The sequence below is a fragment of the Sminthopsis crassicaudata genome, chromosome 3, assembly GCF_048593235.1.
Source record: "Sminthopsis crassicaudata isolate SCR6 chromosome 3, ASM4859323v1, whole genome shotgun sequence".
Taxonomy (NCBI): Eukaryota; Metazoa; Chordata; class Mammalia; order Dasyuromorphia; family Dasyuridae; genus Sminthopsis; species Sminthopsis crassicaudata.
In genome coordinates this window covers 603437611-603458106 of record NC_133619.1, presented here as the reverse complement: position 1 = coordinate 603458106, position 20496 = coordinate 603437611, and the positions used below count along the sequence as shown (strand labels likewise).

At 36.6% G+C, this 20496-nt stretch overlaps 1 protein-coding gene across 2 annotated transcripts in view; it reads left to right on the top strand.

The window, feature by feature from the left end:
* WDTC1 (WD and tetratricopeptide repeats 1) overlaps nt 1–20496 on the top strand; it is a 63618-nt gene that overhangs the window by 8226 nt on the left and 34896 nt on the right. For both annotated transcript variants that reach the window (XM_074305683.1, XM_074305682.1), the window contains exons 2-3: nt 1938–2085; nt 8294–8377. In XM_074305683.1, the coding sequence (XP_074161784.1) occupies nt 1978–2085; nt 8294–8377 (192 nt within the window). In that variant the 5' untranslated portion in view covers nt 1938–1977. The remainder of the gene's footprint in view (nt 1–1937; nt 2086–8293; nt 8378–20496) is intronic.

Genomic DNA, 20496 nt, shown 5'->3' with positions numbered 1-20496 from the left:
TCCTGATTTCAGCATGTGATACTGTCTTCTGACGCCATTCCTTTCCTCTGCTCTCATCATATTCCTTAGTTTTCTTTAAGCTTCAACTCAAATCCCACCTTCCATTAAGAAAGCAGGTCTTTCCTGATCTTTGTGGCTGATTAGGGCCTTTTCTTAGATTACCTTCCCTTTATGCAACATATACTGTACATAAATTATTTGCGTGTTGTCTCTTCCATTAAGATAAACTCCTTGAGGACAAATTTCTTCCACTTCTTCCACAGCATAGAGATCTGGGGTAGTTTGCTAGTGTGGTACCTTAGCAACTATTGCTGCAGAAAATTCAAGTTACCTTGTTCTGAAACAGGGAGTGAAAATCTCTCCATTGATTTGGGTGATGATATTGACTTTTTGTTTTTGGCTTTTGCATTACAAGCCAAAATGGTAGATGCACTTGACAGCACTTGGTTCCTGCTAATCATTTTGAGTTACTGTTCCATTTGAAACTTACAGTCCATCCCTAGGAAATTAAAAAGCTTAAAATCTTGGGATTTTGTTTTGTCCTATCCTTCAGTGTTTATAGGTAGAGGGGAGAGCAACATTAGACATGTTAGTGATTTTTTTTATCTTCATTGCACAATGCTGGACACATGGTGACTGTGTAATAAGTGCATGTTGATTAATTCATGAGAGTGGCACCAGGGAAAGGACCTTAAGAAAGCATCTAGTCCAACTCATAAGGCCCAAGGTCATTCCTTCAACAGCAGGAAGATGAAAATGCTCTGTTCTGGCTCCCATCCTCTTCATCTTTTTGTTAAACCTTAGCTCATTGACTAATAGGTTGCATCTGGTAGTCTTTCTGAATATTTAGACAAGGTTTTCCCTGCCCTTTTGTGGATTTAGCAGGCTAATTAATATAGCATCCAGTAAGAACTATATGGTGAATGTCTGCTATATGCCTAACACTAAGAATAAATCTAAATTGTAAGGCCAGAAATCATACCGAGTTTGTGGTTCATTGCTAAAGTATTCAACAGGGGTCCTGCTGGCCCAGACACTCACACTCACACTCTTTCTCTTTCTCTTATCTAGTTACCTAACACACAAAAACTAGAAGACCAGTAAGACCTATCCACTGCCCCTTTTGAGTAATGACTGCCCCCTGGTATTTATGCAGATCACCTTGGGTCAACTCATCATTTAATTGTGAAAAATACATGTAGCTTTCACATACACCCATGAATTTTTGATTATGTGGCTCATAATTGTGGGAAAATCTTGGCTACTCTTGTAGCCTCTTCTGAGGGAGAAGAGCTGGGAAAATCTTTAGGCAGGGGTTTGTTGAAACAGAAGTAGCATGCTATATATGTTGGCTGTCTAGAATCTTCAAACTAGTCTAAGAAATTTAGCCATGGAAAGGTGTGATGACTGTTCTAGTCATCGTGCTGATTTGCCTAGAGAAGTTTGGAGGATATGAGCTAAGGGCAAGTGCTGGAGCTATCCAACGACCAAAATTTATTAAACATTCACTATGTACTAAACATTATGCCAAGCATTAGAAATATGCTGAAAGCTATGCCTCCTCCCTCCCCCAAAAAAGAACAAAACAAAACTAGAACTAGAGTTAGGAATTGAACTTTAATACCTCAAAATTGCACTAAAACTTTTGGAACACCCTGTGAAAAACATTTCTGGTGAAATATGCATAGCTTCTTTAGCATTTATTCCCTTTCTTAGTAGAGTTATTGTTTACCAACCCCACTCTTGAGGTTTTTCAGGACTTGAGATGGGACTTTTCCAGCATGTGAGGAGCAAGGTTCTGCTTAGACAACAAATTCTTAGCTAGATTATGCTGTTTGAGAAGAGAAGAATTCTGACACGTGATCACACCTACATCCACACACTTTACCCTGGCCAATATTTGATGGTGATTTTTTTTTTTTTTTTTTTCTTTTCAGGTTATTACATGTGTGCTCCCTGGTCCTGGGCTTGGCTGGAATGCTTGGGGGTACAGAAGATCCTTCTAGAACCTCCCTTTTCATACCCCATTTTGAGAAGATGGCAAAAGTCAACATAACTAGAGACCTCATTCATAGGCAGATAAAGGTAAGCAGCTTGGGATCATTGGGTCTGAGTGTGGGGGACTGCATCCAACTACTCACTCAAAGAATCATAACTGGAATTGAAAGGAATGTTAGCATATGGAATGTTATAGAGGAGATAGCCCTTAGTGATTATTTAGTCTACTATCCTCTTTTACAGATAAGGAGGCTGACAAGGTTTTGCAAGGGTCAATATTGAAAAATCATCCACACATATGTTTTGAAAATAAAAAGCTTTTTTTTTTTTTTTTTTTTTTGAGGCTGGGGTTAAGTGACCTGCCCAGGGTCACACAGCTAGGAAGTGTTAAGTGTCTGAGATCAGATTTAAACTCGGGTCCTCCTGAATTCAGGGCTGGTGCTCTATCCACTGTGCCACTTAGCTGCCCCAAATAAAAAGCTTTAATAAAAGAAACAAAACTGATAAGGAGTCTGAGGCCCAGAGAAATTCATACATTGAGTTGGTAGCAAAGTCAAAGCTCAAACGTGGGTCCCCCATTCTTCCTTCACTGTTCTTTCCTTTGTGCTGTTCTTCTCCCCTTCCCTCATGGTTGGGCTTTATGGAACCTGTCATCACCTGACTGCTTATGGCTTTACTGCTAAATAAAGGTACCAGCCAGGTGAGACGGGGTCTCAAAAGATATATGTGAGACTGAGCAGTGCTGGAAGGCAGGAGGAGACGTGACTGCCTCACCAGGCTGTCACACCAATGGGACTCTTCAGTTCCTGGTCAGCCTCAGGAAGGTAGCTTTTGATTGGGTAGTATTGTTCTCTTTAGAGCCCGCTCTCTTGGAAATAGCTAAGATTGAATGGAATAGAAATTTCAATTTTAATTATCTTTGTGGCTTCTATTAAGTCTCTTGATATTTCTCCTCTGAGACTCAGTTTCCATATCTCTAAAAGTTAGGGAGTTAACCAAGTGATCTTTAGCTTTAAGTTGGTGACCTTGAGGATCTTCTTTACCCTCCTCTGAAATTAGAGCTTTCCTTAACTCTGGATACTGGGTGAGGCAGGGTGTTGTGGCTGAGGGAGAAGGAATTTGGGGTCCACAGCTCCATTGATTAACTATTACTTCATTTCTCTGGATCAAGGTTTACTTGAATATAAAGTGGGATTGTGAATGCCTTTATTTAGAGCTGGGCAGGGTTTCTGGAGAGGAGAATCAAGGAGACCTCACTTCATATCCAGCCTCAAACACTTCCTAACAGGATGAGCCTGCCTTAATTTCCCCAACTGCAAAATGGAGAACATAATAACACCTACCTCTTAGGATTTTGAGGAAGATCAAATGAAATAATATTTGTAAAGTGCTTAGCATGGTGCCTGTAGGTAGGATCTTAATAAGTGCTTCTTCTCTTCCCTTCCTCACAAGTATGGTACTTGTGACATTTGTGAGTGTCAGTGGTCCCAGATGCCCCAGTGATATAGCATATAGGGTGTGAGACAGCTCTGAATAGCCCCAGAGCTGTTAAGGAGTTCAGCTGGAGGCACAGGAGCCTAGGACTTTGGTTCTAGTCCCAGTCCTGTCACTAATTAGCTTTGTGACTTAGACAGGTTACAGAGGAGAGGCCAGATAGGCATCCTCCTGTCCCAAGAACTAGAACCAATTTAGGGTCTAACACTTAGAACTGTTCTCCTGACAATGACATCTTGGGGTCTGTTTCCTTATCTGTAAATTTAGACAAAAGGTGGGGTGGGCTAGATGGACCAAATGGCATTTGAGATGCCTTCTAACTCTGCTCCTCTGACTTAACCTTGCCCATATCTGAGCAGAATTCCCCTTTAACCATGTAGTCTTCACTTTGTTTTGGATGTGTTTATAAGTTTATTGACTCTAGTGATGAGGAGTTCTCATTTCACTTTTCGAACAGCCTTCATTGTTAGGAAACTTTTCTAAGTCAGAGTCTTCCTCAGTTGTTGTTGACCCTGGCTCTACCCTCTGATTCTGGAGCTGTCTTCTAGGGGTGAGCTGCCACATGACATACCCTAAGCACACACTTTTCTTGTCTTCAGGACAAATGTCTGCTTCCTCCCCTCAGCAGGCCATATGCTCTGTCATGTCATTGTTCTTGTTGCTATGCTCATAACGTCATTCATCCACTCATCTGTTTCCTCCTCTGTCAAATATTGATAATTGTTAAGTTACTGTGTGATTGTGAGGATGAAATGAGAAAGCATTTGAAAAACTCTTAATGTGCCACATACATGCAATATGGAAGCACACCTCTACCTTTTTGAGCTTCAGCTTCATCTGTCAAGTAAGGACAGCAGTGCACGTTCTGTTAGTTAGCATAATTGTTAGAATTGTAATGTTTGCATTCATACTTAACATTTAGAATGTGTCTTTTTTTTTCCCTTTTTTATGAGCCTAGTTAGTGAAAGCTTCAGAAAAGCAGATTCAGGCTGGATATAAAGAGAAATTAACTGGAATTGTCCAAAAGTGGAATGGGCTTCAGGGAGATGATGAGTGAACAGTCTCATCATTAGCGGTTTTTAGATGGAAACTGGCTGACCACTTGTGGGTGAGGCTGGTGGATGGAGGCCCTTTTCCAGCCCTAAGATTCTATGATTCCTGGTCATAGTCCTAGAATCTTGATGTTGAAAGGGACTTTAGAAGCTGAAACCCAAAAAGATTATGAGTCATCCCAGCTCACACAGGTACTTGGACCATGTATGTTCTCTGGCATCTTTTAAAGATGGTCATTTTCCCATTAGATTCTAAACTCGGAACAGAGAATTGGCCCTCTCATTCCCACAGTACTTATTACAATGGCCAGAAAATGATGGGAGCTCTATTTCCTAATAACTCTCAATCTCAAATAGAAACCTTAGAAACTTAAGAGATGAATAGGCAGCAGTGGTTATACTGGTACTTTGCCATATAGAGTCAGTCTCTGCTGTAGGATTGTATTATAACAAAGTAATTAAATGTTCAGATATGGGCCCTAGCCCCATGTCAAATGGAGTTCTGTACTATTGTCAAATTACATTGTGACTCTGGTGTATTTGTATTATATTTGGGACATGGATATGTGACTGTATTTTGGGATGGGGGGCAAACCCATCCCAAGGTGAGTCTCCTTATGCGTTTTATGCCCATACAATTTGGGATGATAGGAATTCATTAAATCTCTAGTTGATTAATCCAAGGAAGATTGTATTAAAAGAAGCAAAATATCAGGAGTGCTTTTAGTGAAGAAGATGAAAATTTAGGCTGGACAGGATTAGCTAGGTATACTTAGGGAAAGGGACCTTCTTGGGGAAAGGCTATAAGGTGGAAGTGGTGCTGCTGAATTGAAGAGATTTGGGTTGGTGTTTTAGAGATGCCAAAGAGGTATTCTGTTAGATAAATAATCATGCTGATAAATGCATTTTATTTGCATTATTCATTTATTTATTTATATATTTATTTATTTATTATAAATGCATGATTATCTATCTATTAATTTATTTTAAATGCACATTTATTTATTTATTTATTCATTCATTCATTTATTTATTTATTATAAATGTATACTCATACAGATAGATTGATTTGAAGAGGTTTGGTATCTTTGAAAGTCTAAACTTCAGGATTCTGAAAACCTGACTTCTCATAGTCCCAGAGGTGTGAAGTTAATATACATGGATAGGTGTACTCCTACCTGTTAAAAATCTTCATAGCCTAGTTCAAGCCTCATCTTTTCCTTTCCTAACACTAAGCCCACAATGAGGTTTCTTTTTTCATTTTTTTTTTTTTAAGTTTCTTTTATGTGCCCAGGTGCTGTACTTGAGTATATTATGAAGTGCTTACTATGTGCTAAGAACTGGAGAGACATGCAGAAAAGTCAGACAGCCACTCCTTTTCTTTAATGGCATTGCTGCTGATAAGATCCTGTTCATTTCTGATTCTGAACCATGTCATAGTGAAAATGTTCTTTTCTAGGTCTTCATTACTGTGGCTATATCCTAGCTGTACTCTTTAAGCAGTTGCCAGGCTTCATCACCCATGTGGCCTTGCTGCCTGGGATGACAGTTCTAGAGATTTGCTGGAAGCAGGATGTGGAGATGTGTGGTCTGGGGGAACCACTCTTCCCAGGGTTCTTGGGTGATGCAAAGATGAAAAATGAAATCTTTGCTGTCATGGATCTTCAGGATGTAGGGGAATGAATCATACAAAAACAGGTTTATCACACATGAGAGCATTTAAGTGCATAAGAGAGAAGCATAGGAGGACAGAAGAACTAGTTCTGGGGGAAGCAGTCAATCCAGAGTGACCTTAGTGCAGCCCCACAGAATTAAGAGAGTGCGCCTCCTTCTCTAAATGGCAGAATGGGGATGGGGCCTGCAATGGGCATGAGATGTTTTATTTGCTATCAGACACAGTGCAGGTGATGTTTGGTTTTGCTAAACTGATTCTTTTCTGTTTCCTTTAAAAAAAAATGCAAAAAAACCCAAACAATATTGCTGTCAATAACCACCTTTCCCTCAATAGAAACCTCCCTTATAATAAAGAAGTTTGTTAAGTCATTATCAGTTGTGACTCCCATTTGGAGTTTTCTTGGCAAAGATCCAGAAGGCGGTTTGCCTTTTCCCTCTCCAGCTCATTTTATAGATGTGAAAACTGAGGCAAACAGGGTGGAGTTGCCCAAGGTCACATAGCTGTTAATGTGTAAGGCTAGATTTGCACTCAGGTTTTCCTGACTCCATGCCTAGAGTTCTGTCCATTGTTCCACCTAGCTGCTCTATAAAAAAAAAGTTAAGTAAACAACAAACCATTTGCCTGACAATGCATACCCTTCCCCAGATTTAAGCCAGTCTTTCCCAGGGAAAGGGAGGGAGCATAATTCTTCAACAGTTCTCTGGAGTCAAAATTTTTCTTTGTAACAAAGGATAATTTGCTAGGGGATGGGAAGAGTAAAAGATATATTTGGAAGTGGATAGGGGTATAACAGCAAAAAGCTATCAATAAAAATACAAATTGTAAAAATAAAATTATTTAAGTGCAAAGAAGATGTTGGGGGGAAGTGGGAGAGATTACTTTTATCAGGGGAAAGAAAGAGGAAGGAGAGAACGCTTAGTGGAGGACACGGTACCTTAGACAACACTTAGGGGACCAAAGATAGTGAAATTGGAAGGGAAAGGCGGAAGATTGATGAGACTGGAAAGCTTGTTTGGAAGGATGTTGAATATGACTCTAAGAAGTTTGCATTTTATTTTGCCTTGGCAGAAAACAGCCATTGAAAGTTTGTGAGTAGAGGAATAACTTGATCAGAACTGTGTATTAAGGAACATGTATGAAGGGTGAATTAGATAGGGAAGAAGGCAGGTCTTCCAATTAGATAGTAGTTCTGGTGAAAAATAGGGCTCTGAACAAGAGTGGTGTCCATGGGAGTGGAAAGGATGGAAGTGGAAGTGGAGGAAGATCTTTGAAAGGGCATGTGACAGACCCTCTAACTAGCTATACCCAAGAAAGAAGAAAGAGTAGTCAAGAATGACTTTGAAGCTTTTAGTTTGAATGGTTGGGAGGATGGCCATAAGTCACAAAACTTTGGGACATTAGGAGGAAGAATTGGGAAAGTATGCATTATTTTAGTTACAATGAGTTTCTTCTAATATTTATAGAATTTATAATCAGCACCTGCTTCTGACCCTTATTAATTGTGTGACTATGAACAATTCACCATATTCTCTTTTGGACCTCAGTTTCCTAATATGTAAAATGAGGATATATATTTACCTCAGAGGTGCTATAGAAATAGAAAGAGGTTTTTTGTTTTGTTTTAATGATCATGTGATTATGTTACTGATTGTATGTTATGTGACCTTTTAGTAATAATATTTAGCATGTTTGGAGTTTTTAAAAAGTTGTTATTGGTGTCTTTAGTTGTTACATGTTTCCAAATATAGCCATTCTCTAATTCAGCAGGTCATTCTTGGTAACAAAGCATAAAAAGAAAGAAGGAAAAAAGTATAACCATATTCTGATACTGAAGCAGATAGCATTCTGTACCTCTGCAAAGAAAAGAGAAATACTCAGAATTGTTTTTAAAGCTACTTAAAGCCATTTTAAGAATTTTTTCCTATCTGTTACTACTTGGTAACTTGTGATAGACCTCTTTCTCCAAATATTGTATTTCCTGCACTACTTAGCACATTGCTGGATATTTACTAAATGCTCCAAGAAAGACTTGTTAAACTGAATTGAAAACTTTAGGTTTATTTCCATTTTCTAGGAGCGGGGTGCATTGAGCTTTGAGCGGCATTATCATGTCACAGACCCATTCATCCGGCGGCTGGGCCTAGAAGCTGAACTACAGGTAAGAGTTCATATAAGTGAACCAGTTTACAGATGTTCTGCTCTTAGGGAATTGGGAGGGAGCCCACTGTGGCTTGCTTAGAACACCTTTTCAAAACTGAACTCCTTTTCAAATTACACTTCTACCTCACACTTCCCCCTCCACTTGGAACTAAAAAGGTAAAGCTGCTAGAAAAACCCAAAATGATTGTAGAAGACAAATAGAAGTTATTTGTACATTATCTGCGTTCCACATCTTTCTCTACTACTTGAATTAAGGAACATGTATGAAGGGTGAATTAGATAAGGAAGAGACTGGAGGCAGGTCTTCCAATTAGATAGTAGTTCTAGTGAAAAATAGGGCATATACCACTTTTGTACCTAACCCTATACTCTTTCATGACTTTATTTGGCTCTACATATTTAGAATTATAAATCATTCAAGTTGAAGAGAAGTTAAGAATATAGAATGTCAGGGTTGGGAAGGGCCTCAGTGAACATCTTTAACTTCACAGAAATTTTATTTTTGATCCTAAAGGTCTTAGGGAGCCACTGGAGTTTATTGAATGGGGGTAGAAGGGGATGACATGATTAGATTTATGCTTTAGGAAGGTTAATTCAGCAGCTAAGGTCAGATTGGAGTGGGGAGAGACTTTAGGCAGACTCATCAATCTGCTACTTGGCATGAGGGCCTGTATGAGGTTGAATATCAGGGTGACAAGAAAGAAAGGAGTACATGCAGAGATATCTCAAAGGCTAGAATTGACCAAAGGAAAATAAAATGATTTTAGATTTACTCTCACTTGGCCACCTTGTTGAGGTAGCCTAGTGTAGTGAAAATTGTACTGGACAAGGGATCAGTTAACTTTTCTGACTGCAGTCTTATACTTCCCCATTCTGTATCTGAGGGTTTGTTGTGATGCTCAGATGAGGGCGTGGATATAAAAATGATGACATATTTCACTGCTACAATTATTTTAAAAGCTAGTTTTCTCTCAGAAAGGAATATTATTCAGGCACTATATTTCTCTTCCCATTTTCCTTTTTCTTTCTCAGGTTTCAAAGTTTCTGCCATCCATAGTTTCTTTAAAGTTCTAAACAGTAGGATTGTTAAAGAAGATAGATTAAAAACTGAGCACTTAGTAGGAGCTCATCATTGCCTAAAAACAAGGGAATTGTGATGATTATTCAGAGTATCCATCTCTTTCCACTTAGCTGTCATCAATTTCCTTTCCCTAGGGTCTGATGAACATTTTTATTGGTTGAGAGCCAGTTTGCATTTTATCAGAAGGAGGTCTTGGAGGCAGAAGACCTCATTGCTTGTTGTCTATCTACTTCCCCTCCTCTTTCCCTCCCTATCTCACCAAGGTTGGAAGGACAGTGGTGGCTCACCAACTGATGGATCCCACTGCTGCTCAACACAGAGATTTGACCTGCCTTCTTTCCTACTTAGTTCATTTTGTCCCTCATTTGTCCCATTTAGGTAACCTGGAAACATTCCTTGTCCCCAACTCCTTAGCTGTAGTGATCTTACCATATCATTGCCAGATTTAGTGCTGACATCTGATCAACTCTGACCCTCCTGGAGTTTGAGAGAGATGCCAGCCTCAGCATGTACCTCCTTCTCTTCTCTGACTTGGCCAAGAGACCTTCTTTCTAATTCCAGCTCTCCAATTATGTGACTGAAGCTTGGCTTCTCCTCTAAAACTGTGTCCCCTTTTATAAAACAGAAAATTAGGAACAGTCATGGTTATGACTATCTTCCAAGATAGCTGTGAGGATGAAATTCAATCATTTACATAAAGCCCTCTGTAAACCTTCAAACACTGATGAACGGGAAGTTCTTAGAGTGGTACAGAAATGAATGTTATGGAAAAACAAAAGGTGAGTGGGTTCCCCTGAGAGGTTATCCATGTCCAGCTCCTCTCAAGCCAAGGTTTCTAAGATAGTGAATGACTACTTGTTTGGGGTGGATTTGAGATAACTTCTGCTCAGTTAAGTTTGAGCACAGAGGCTTTCTGAGATTCCCTCCTACATTGAAGATTGTTTTGAAATCGATTGATTTGTGCTGGACACTTAGTAGGATTTCATCGGTTTGTGTGATTTATTGTTTAATCTCCCATCTGGCTCTGATTTCATCTCCATCAGGCAGCACATACCACACAATAAATAATATAGTTGAATGTCTGCTTTCTGAGACTTTACGATTTGCTTTCAGGTCTGTTATTCAAGGTTTGGCTAGTTGGACATTTTCTTATTCTGCCTATGTACTGCTAAAATTTGTTCATATGTTCATAGGGTTATTTGTTTTGAAGAGTTTCCAATTTTTACTTGGATTATTTGTTTCTTAAGCATTTTTCCTCCATGTTGTACCCTAGGACTCTTTGAAAATTTTTGTTGCTCTTGACATTCATTTTCTTTTCTTTTCTTTTCTTTTCTTTTTTTTTTTTTTACTTTGTCCATTTTTGTCCTCTTTAGGAGTTTAAAGGTCACAAAGGTCATATGACTGGTCTCCAGATGTTTTCATCTACCTTTCCCACCTTAATTCATTCCTTTTTTTTTTTTTTTTTAGGGCAAACTAAGGCAGAATTTTACTAGATCTGAACTAGAAAATTATCCCAAGCACTCTTTAAAACTTAGTCATTCCCTCATTGTTAAATAAGCAAAACTACTTTCAGCACAGAGCTTAATAGTTATTTACCCCATTATCACCAATTCCTGAGATTCAAAGAAGGTGAGACCTGGTTGAGTCCAGTTCCTTATTTTACAGAAGAGACAACTCAGCAGTGGGAGATTTGCCCATGTTCACACAGCCATTAGTGTTAACTATTTATAAGTGGGATAGAATCTGTGTTCCCAAAACTCTTGTTTGCTGTTTTTCACATCTTGCCATGATGCTTGTAGTTGAATTTAGGAAGGATTTCTCCATCTTTTTTTTTTTTTTTTTGTGATGTGGAGAACTCTTAACACATTCACTATATTGCTGAGAATAACCAAGTCATTCATGGTTAAACATCCTTACAATATTGCTTTTTTTCTTCTGGTTCTGCTCACTTCACATTGTCTTTTTTGGGATTTTCTGAAAGCATCATTTCTTTTAGCACAGTAACATTCCATCAATTACACACCACAATTTTTTCAACCATTCCCCAGTTGATTTCATCCCTTCAGTTTCTATTTCCACAAAAATAACTGTTAGATTTTTGTAATTATAGGTCCCTTCCCTTTTTCTTTTTAAAAAATCTTTTTGAGATACAGACCTAGTAGTGATATTGCTGGATCAAAGAATATGCAGTTTTATAGCTCTTTGAATATAGTTTCTGAAAAGTTAAACTAGTTCACAATTCCATTAACTTCATTAGTGTCCAAATTTTACCACATGCCCTCTAACATTTGCCATTAAATCCTTTTTGTTTTCCTTTTCTGTCCTATTAACCAATCAAAACAAGGTGTGAGGTATTATATGAATTGTTTTAATTTGCATTTCTCTAATCAGTAGTAATTTAGAGCATTTAAAAATGATTATAGATGGCTTTTATTTCTGATGAAAACCTGTTCATATTCTGTGGGCAAATGAGTTTTCACCATTCGACTGTACTTTTCTGCCTCTCACTAGTTCTTATGTTTGGAATACCAACATCTTTCTCTATTGTTGAATTCCTCCCTGTTCTTTAAAGCCCAGATTAAATCTTGTATCCACCAGGAATTTGTCCTTCATTCCACTTGCATATTATTCTGTACCCCGTGATATATTTATGTTACTTTGTATTACAGGTATATATACGTACCGTGTTTCCCCGATAATAAGACACTGTCTTATTATTTTTTTGGGACTAAAAAACACCAGAGGGCTTATTTTCAGGGGAGGGCTTATTTTATCCTCCATCATGCCCCTTTTATCCTCCATCATGCCCATTTTAGCCTCCATCATGCCCCTTTTATCCTCCATCATGCCCATTTTAGCCTCCATCATGCCCCTTTTAGCCTCCATCATGCCCCCTGAGTGCTTATTTTATTCTCCATCGCTTACTGAACTTACCGAGTTTTTAGATGGTCCTGTCTCAGCTCTACTCCGCGGCGCTGCTCTCAGTAGCGCCAGCAAGCAAATCACCAGGGAAGAAGAGGATGACGCGCTCACTGCTGCAGCTCTGATTGGATGCAGCTCGGAGCGCGACGTGCGTTTCACCCGGGAGGGGAGGGCGGCGCTGCTTACTGAAGGTACCGCTACGCAGCATATAGCGCAGGGGATCACCATGATGACCGTTTTCATAGTAAGTTCGATAGGGCTTATTTTCGGGGGAGGGCTTATTTTAGCGGAATATTAAAGAGTATGTGGGTGTCTTATTTTCAGGATAGGTCTTATTATCGGGGAAACACGGTATTTCATCTTCCTGCTATATTGTATCCTATGTGAGGTTAAGGACTTATCCAAATTTTGTATCAGTCAACAAATATTTATTCAGCACTTACTACTATGTGAATATAACTGAATGATTTTTATTATTTTATTTTGCTTTTTAAAAAATAAAAATAAAATTCCAAAATACATGCAAAGATAGTTTTTAACACTCACCCTTGTAAAACTTTGTGTTCCAAAATTTTCTCCTTCCTTCCCCATCTTCCCCTTCCTCTAGACAGCAAGTAATACAACAATAGGTTAAGCATGTGCAGTTTTTCTAAACATTTCCACATATATCATGTTGCACAAGAAAAATCAGATCTAAAGGGGGAAAAATGAGAAAGAAAAAAGCAAGCAAAGGTGAAAATAACTGTGTTGTAATCCACATTCAGTCCTTCTCTGGATATAGATGGCTCTACATCACAGGTCTAATTAGAATCACCTCATTGTTGAAAACAGCTAAGTCTATCACAGTTGATCATCACCTAATCTTGTTGAAGTGTATAATGATCTCCTGGTTCTGCTCATTTCACTTAGCATCAGTTCCTGTAAGTCTCTCCAGGTCTCTCTGCAAGTATCCTCCTGATCATTTCTTATAGATCTATAACATTATATATTCTATAACATTCATATACCATAACTTATTCAGCCATTTCCTAACTGATAGGCATCGACTCAGTTTCCAATTTCCTCAGTATTCTCAGTTTCCTTGCCAATACAAAAAGGGCTGCTACGTGTAGACCCTTTTCTTTTTTTTTAAATGATCTCTTTGGGATACAGATCCAGTAGAGATAATGATGGATTAAAAGGTATGCACTGTTTGATAGCCCTTTGGACATAGTTCAAATTACTCTCCAGAATGTTTGGATCAATTCACAACTCCACCAACAATGCATTAGTGTCCCAGTTTTCCCACATCCCCTCCAACATTCATCATTATCTTTACTTTTTTTCATCTGGAAATTGTTTGTATCCTTTGGCCATTTATCAATTAGAGAATGATTTGTATTCTTATAAATTTGAGTCAGTTCTGTATATATTTTAGAAATAAAAGATCTTTATCAGAAACATTTAATACAAAATTTTTTCTTCAGTTTTCTGCTTTCCTTCTAATCTTGACTGCATTGGTTTTGTTTTTTACAAAACCTTTTAAATTTAATATAATCAAAATTATGCATTTTGCATTTCATAATGTTCTCTAGTTCTTTTTTGGTCATAAATTTATTCCTTTTCTACAGATCTGAGAGAGATTACCTCTTGTTCTCCTAATTTGCTGGTAGTATCACCCTTAAGGTTGAAATAGATTCATGGTATAGGATGTTAGGTGTTGGTCAGTGTCCAGTTTCTGCCACACTATTTTCTAATTTTTCCCACAATTTTTGTTAAATAGTGAATTCTTAAGCCAGAAGCTGGAGTTTTTCGGTTTATCAAATACTAAATTACTATAGTCATTGACTATAGTTTCTTATGAACCTAATCTATTTCATTGATCCACTAGTCTATTTCTTAGCCAGTCCCAAATGGTTTTGATGACCACTGTTTTATAATATATAACTGAATGATTTTAGGTTTCCTTCTGATCCCTAAGTAGCTATGCTCTATCTTCATATACCATCTTAACCAGCTAACCTACTTTCTAATAATAAAAATAATAGCTAGCCTTTATATAATACTTTAAGGTTTGCACAGTACAAAAATACTGCAAACAAAGCTCTGGGAAGTACTTCCATTTTACAGATGAAGAAATTGAAGCAAGCAGAGGTTAAATGACTTTCCCAGCTTCATTCAGTTAGTAAGTGATTGAACTCAGATCTTCCTGACTCTAGATCCTCTGATGTCTACTATGTTACTTAATTTTTTTTTCCATTTTTAATAATTTTTTTCCATTTCCTTTTTAGTTCTTTTTGTATAGTTCTTATTAAAGAAGAATATGGTGATCTTTTGAAGCTAATTACATTAAGAAATATTATGTTACTATTATAATAAAATTATATTAGTAATATATCATAATAGACAATATGTAATAATAGATAATATCATATGTAATTATATATAATTAAATTATATTAAGACAATAGTAAGAAAAATTACCCCAATTTAAGATAATTTTTTGGAATAAGGATACTAAATTAGTAAGAAACATGATGACTTAGTGGAAGTTGTAGGCACTTGCAAGGGAATCCTTTCATTCACTAAATCCCTGGTCTTTGTCCTCTCTAGATTGATGGAACAAAAGATTGCTATAGACATGGATGATTTTTAGCTTTTTAGAATTTTAGGAAAATTTTCCATGGCGTCGCTGGAAATAAATAATAAATGGTGGGCTGATATTACTGTTAGCCAAGTTTGGAGCTGATTGAACAGTTGTACCCAGAGTACTGTATCTTATTTCCCTGCCAAAATGGAAGAATATGGAGTATTGTCCTTGATGTTTTTATCAATGACTTGGATGAAGACCGGTGTGGTTATCAGATTTGTAGATAAAGCAGAATCCAAAGTGGCCACTAATCAGATAAAGTGACAATATCAAGATTTTAAATAGTCTTAACAGAATGTTATGTTAGGCCCAAATCTAGTTTGAGATTTAATGAGAACTATTATAAAGTGTTACATTTTGAAATTTCACAAATGCATCATGGAGTCATTTAATCAGCAAGTAGTTATTAAGCAATTAGCATATGCCAGACACTGATGAGGACTGGGGATATGAAGAAAGGGGGGGGGGGAACTCTGTCCTTAAGAAGTATCTGATATAATAGAGGCAGTGTGAATAACTAAGTACACACAAAATATATGAAGGGTAGATGAAAATAACATAAAAGGAGAAAATAGAAGCAGTTAGGGGCAGAGATGGGAAAAGGCCTTGTCCAGAAGGTGTGGTTTGGGCTGAATTTTGAAGGAAATCGGGGAAGCTAAAAGGTAGAAACTTGGGGCAGAGCCAGGCAAGCCTGTTTAGCATTGATTTTTTTTTTTTTTTTTTTTTTTTTTTTTTGTGAACAAGTTGTTTTTGTTGACTACATTGTTTCTGTGGGGAGTATAATGTAATTGCTGAAAAAAACTAACTCAGTCTTAGGCTTTATTATAGACATTTCATATCCAAATGTAGTCATGGTCCTATTGTATTTTGTGCTGACAGAATCATATCTGGCACTTTGTTATATTCCGGATTAAGATAGGCATTAGACCTCAATTGTCTCATTTTAAAATGAGGCTTTTAAATTAGATGATCCTTTAAGGGTTCCTTCTATAGAAGTAGAACATCCCCATGTAAAAGCCATATAACTTAATTCCTTTCCTTAAGAACTTTCTATTTTGTTAGGGGTTTCCAGAAATCTAACACATGTTTTCTGAACTATTTATGTATTTGAGTAACAAGACATCTCAGCATAATATTGCCTTCTGTTACTTCCTCTCTTTATCTCCCAATGCCCTGAAGATTGATGTTGTAGGATTACTATATACTATAACATCATAATAGGTATTAGGTTTGGGAGGGACCCAGTATTGTATATGTAGTCCAATTCCCTCATTTTATAAAACAAGGGGAGAAGGGTAGAAACTGAGGTCCAAAAAAATGACTGCCTTCCAATCCCACAGCCACAAAGCTAGAACTTGACACAGGTTACCTCAGAAGACTTCAGCTAAGACTTCTGGAGTACTCAAACTGCCAAAAGCAGAGGATTCAATCGTACTTTAATTACTCTCAAGATAATTTCACCATTTAAAAGTTAGGATGACCATTCTCTCCTGGATCTAATTCTCAATAAGAGGATAACCTGGTTGTTAGGGTAAAAATACTGGGAAACTTGGGGACAAGTGACCATTCCCTTTTAGGAAAGGAGGACAGGAAATCTGGGAATGGTCTTACATGTGCATTAGCTTTTGAGCTAGAATATTACAGAAAGAGTTAGAAGAAAACTAAGTATCATTCCATAGAAAAAAATTATTTTTATAAAAAGTCAGACAAGGAAACTTTCAAGATTAAAATGTTGAAGACAACACTAGAAAGAGTAAAATGAGTAGTTGTATAGAAAGACCCATGTGGATGCATAAGGAATTCAATTAACTTAATTTTTTAAAAGACATGAGAAAAAAATAAATTTAAAATAAAAATCACAGAAAAAGAAACTAAGGGCAATTAACAGGTAATTAATATAAAAATATAGCCTATAACTGTAAGAGATTATAATGTTGAGTGTTAAAAGCACAGAATTGAGGCTTATAAGAAGAGTCAAGGAAAACAGAAAAGATTTGTTTTTAACTATATTGTAGAGGATATGGGGAAAGGAAGGAGTTTTTGGGTTTTTTTTTTTTTGTTTTTGTTTTGTTTTTTTTTCAGGGAAAAAACTAGTAATTTTGATTGCTGAGATTGCTGTCAGTAATAATATGAAAGACCAAGGCAAATAGGAGTTTACTAAAGAACAGGAGAAGGATAGCTATTCTGAAAGGGACAGGGAAGAAGATATGTAGTTCAATTCCGGGAAAAATTCTAGCATTTTATTAGTAAAAGGCTGGCTAGTGAACATATAGAAATGGAAAAGGTAATGGCAAAGTGCCAACATGGATTCATCTGGAGTAGTCATGAAGAAGAAATCACAACTATCAATAGTCATCTGAAAAAATTCTCTAAATCACCACTGACAGAGAAATGCAAATTAAAGTAACTTTGAAATACCATCTCAGGTTGGTTAATGTGACAGAAAAGGAAAACGACAAAGCTAGAGGGGATGTGGAAAAATGGGGACACTAATAAGCTGTTGGTTTAATTGTGAACTAATTCAAAGGGCTACAAATTTGTGCATATTCTTTAGTCCAGAAATACTGATCTAGTAGACCACTACTACATCTATATCCCAAAGAGATTAGAAACAGAAAGGAAAAGGCCTAGATTTATAAATGAATATATATTATATATGTGTGTGGCAAAGAATTAGAAATTGAGGGGATGCCCATCAGTTAAGGAACGGCTCAACAAATTGTGTATGATTGTCATAAAGTATGTATTGAGTCATAAATAATGAGGGGGGAATAGTTTCATAAAAATCTTGGAAAACTCATATGAACTGATTTACAACAAAGTTGAATAGAACCATAGAGAACATTGTACACAATAACAGTCATATTGTCAGGATGATCAGCTATGAAAGATTTAGTTCTTTGGATCAAGACAGTGATTGAAGATAATTCTAAAGGATCCATGATGAAATATCTACTTCCAAAGAGAATTAATGAACTCATTGTAGCTTGAAGCATTTTTTTTAAGTTATTGTTTTATGTTTGTGTTTTCTTTTGCCAGCATGGCTGATGTAGAAATGTTTTGCATGACTTCATATGTATAATTGATACCAAATTATTTCCTTCCTAACCGAAGGAAGAAAGGGAAGAGAGACTCTTGGAATTCAAATGATTATTTAAAAATTTACATGTAGTTAGGAAATATTTAACAAAATAATGTTTTAAAAAAGAATAGGTCGTAACATCACGAAGATCATATACTATAGATTGAGTTTATACAGGGAAGTCAGGACTGGTTTATAGGAAAACATAATCACAATAACAAAAACAACAAAAATCATATGATTTCCATAGATGCAGAAAAAGTTTTTGACAAAATAGAATACCCATTCTTTTTAAAAGTTCTAGAAAGCTTAGGAATAAGTGAAGCTTTCCTTAAAATGGTAAGTATTATCTAAAACCAAGAGCAATCCTTTTCTATAATGGGAACAGTGGTGCTCAGGGCTGAACTAAGGATGTCCATTATTCCTATTACTGTTCAATGTTATCTTTAAATGCTAGCTATAACCACAAGACAATAAAAAAAAATTAAAAGAACAAGCATAAACAAAGAGGAAACTTATTATTTTTTTGCAAATGATATATTAATTATACAGGGTATCCTAGAGTCAATTAAAAATTAATCTAAAATTAAAAATAAAATAAAAATTAATTTTAACAATTTTAGGGTACAAAATAAACCTACATTAGTCATTCATAGTTCCTTATATTACTAACAGAATTCAAAGGATAGAAATTATATTTAAATTAACCATAGACAATATAAAGTATTTAAGAGTCTGCCTACCAAGACACTTTATCAATACAATTACATTATGCTCTTTATACAAATTAAAACAAATATAAATAATTGCATAAATATTAATTATGGATGGATAGGTGAGCTAATAAAAATGAAGATGTTAACTAAATTAATTTACTTATCCAGTGTGATACCAATCAGACTACCAAAGAATTGCTTTAGAAAAGTAGAAGAAAAATAGAAAAATTTATCTGGTGAAACAAACGGTTAGGAATATCAAAGAAACTTAAAGAAATGTGAAGGAAGAGCGCCTAGCAGTACCTGATTTTAAAGTATGACTGCAGAACTATAATTGTCAAAACAGTTTGTGATCTATGGAATGGATTAGCTATATAATATAGAGAAACAAATCAGCAGAGTAACTTAGTGTTTGATAAATTCAGAAATCCTAGCAACTGGGGTAAGAACTCATTATTTGACAAACTACTTGGAAAACAAATGGCACCTGGCAGAAACTAGGTATAAACTAGCATCTCACACTGAGATTTAGATATAAGGTGATATGGAGCATGGAAGAAATGAACCGTTCCTCAAAATTCAGTTGTCCCAGTAATACCATAATCTAAGTCTGTGCCCCAAAGAAATCAAGGAAAGATGAAAAGGACTCATGGATTCAAAAATATTTATTTTGTGTGGTAGCAAAGAGTAAGAAATGAAGGGGATGCCTATCAGTTGGCAAATGGCTAAACAAGTTAGAGTATATGATTGTGATGGAATATTATTGTGCTGTAAGAAATGAAGATCATTTCAGAAAAAGCTAGTAAGACTCACATGAGCTGATGTGAAGTGAAAAGAACTGGGAGAACAATATGTCTGGTAACAGTATTATTAATTTTTTTTTTAATTACAATGGCTTTTTTTTTTTTTTTTTTTTTTTTTTTTGCTGAGGTAATTGGTAAGTGCCTTGCCCAGGGTCACAGAGCTAGGAAATAGTAAGTGTCTAAGGTCTAATTTGAACTCAAGTCCTCCTGACTTCAGAGCTAGTGCTCTGTCCACTACGCCCCCTAGCTGCCTCAACAGCACTATTATTGTAAGGATAATCGATTTTCTTTCCTTCTTTCTTTCCTTCCTTCCTTCCTTCCTTCCTTCCTTCCTTCCTTCCTTCCTTCCTTCCTTCCTTCCTTCCTTCTTTCTTTCTTTCATAATTTTTTTTTTTTCCCTTTTTAGGCTGGGGTTAAGTGACTTGCCTAGGGTCACACAGCTAGGAAGTGTTAAGTGTCTGAGACCTCTTTCTTTCTTTCTTTCTCTTTCTCTCTTTCTCTCTCTCTCTCTCTCTCTCTCTCTCTCTCTCTTTTTCTCTCACTTTCTCTCTCTCTCTCTTTCTCTCTTTTTCTCTCACTTTCTCTCTCTCTCTTTCTCTCTTCTGAGTCAGTTGCAGTTACATGACTTGCCCAAGGTTACACAGCTAGGTCATCTAGCTGCCCCAGGCTAATCTATTCTGAAAGATTTAGGACCGCTGATTAACTCTGTGATCTGCTCTAGTTCAAAAGAACTTATAGTGAAAGAGTTATTTTGTGAATTAAGATTTGTTTTGTTTGATCAGAAGGGTCGGAAATAGGAACATAATATAGAAGGTGCCAAGAGAAGAATTGTTGTTTCAAGAAAATCTAGCATTTAAAGAGGCATGACCTACTTTGAGAGATAA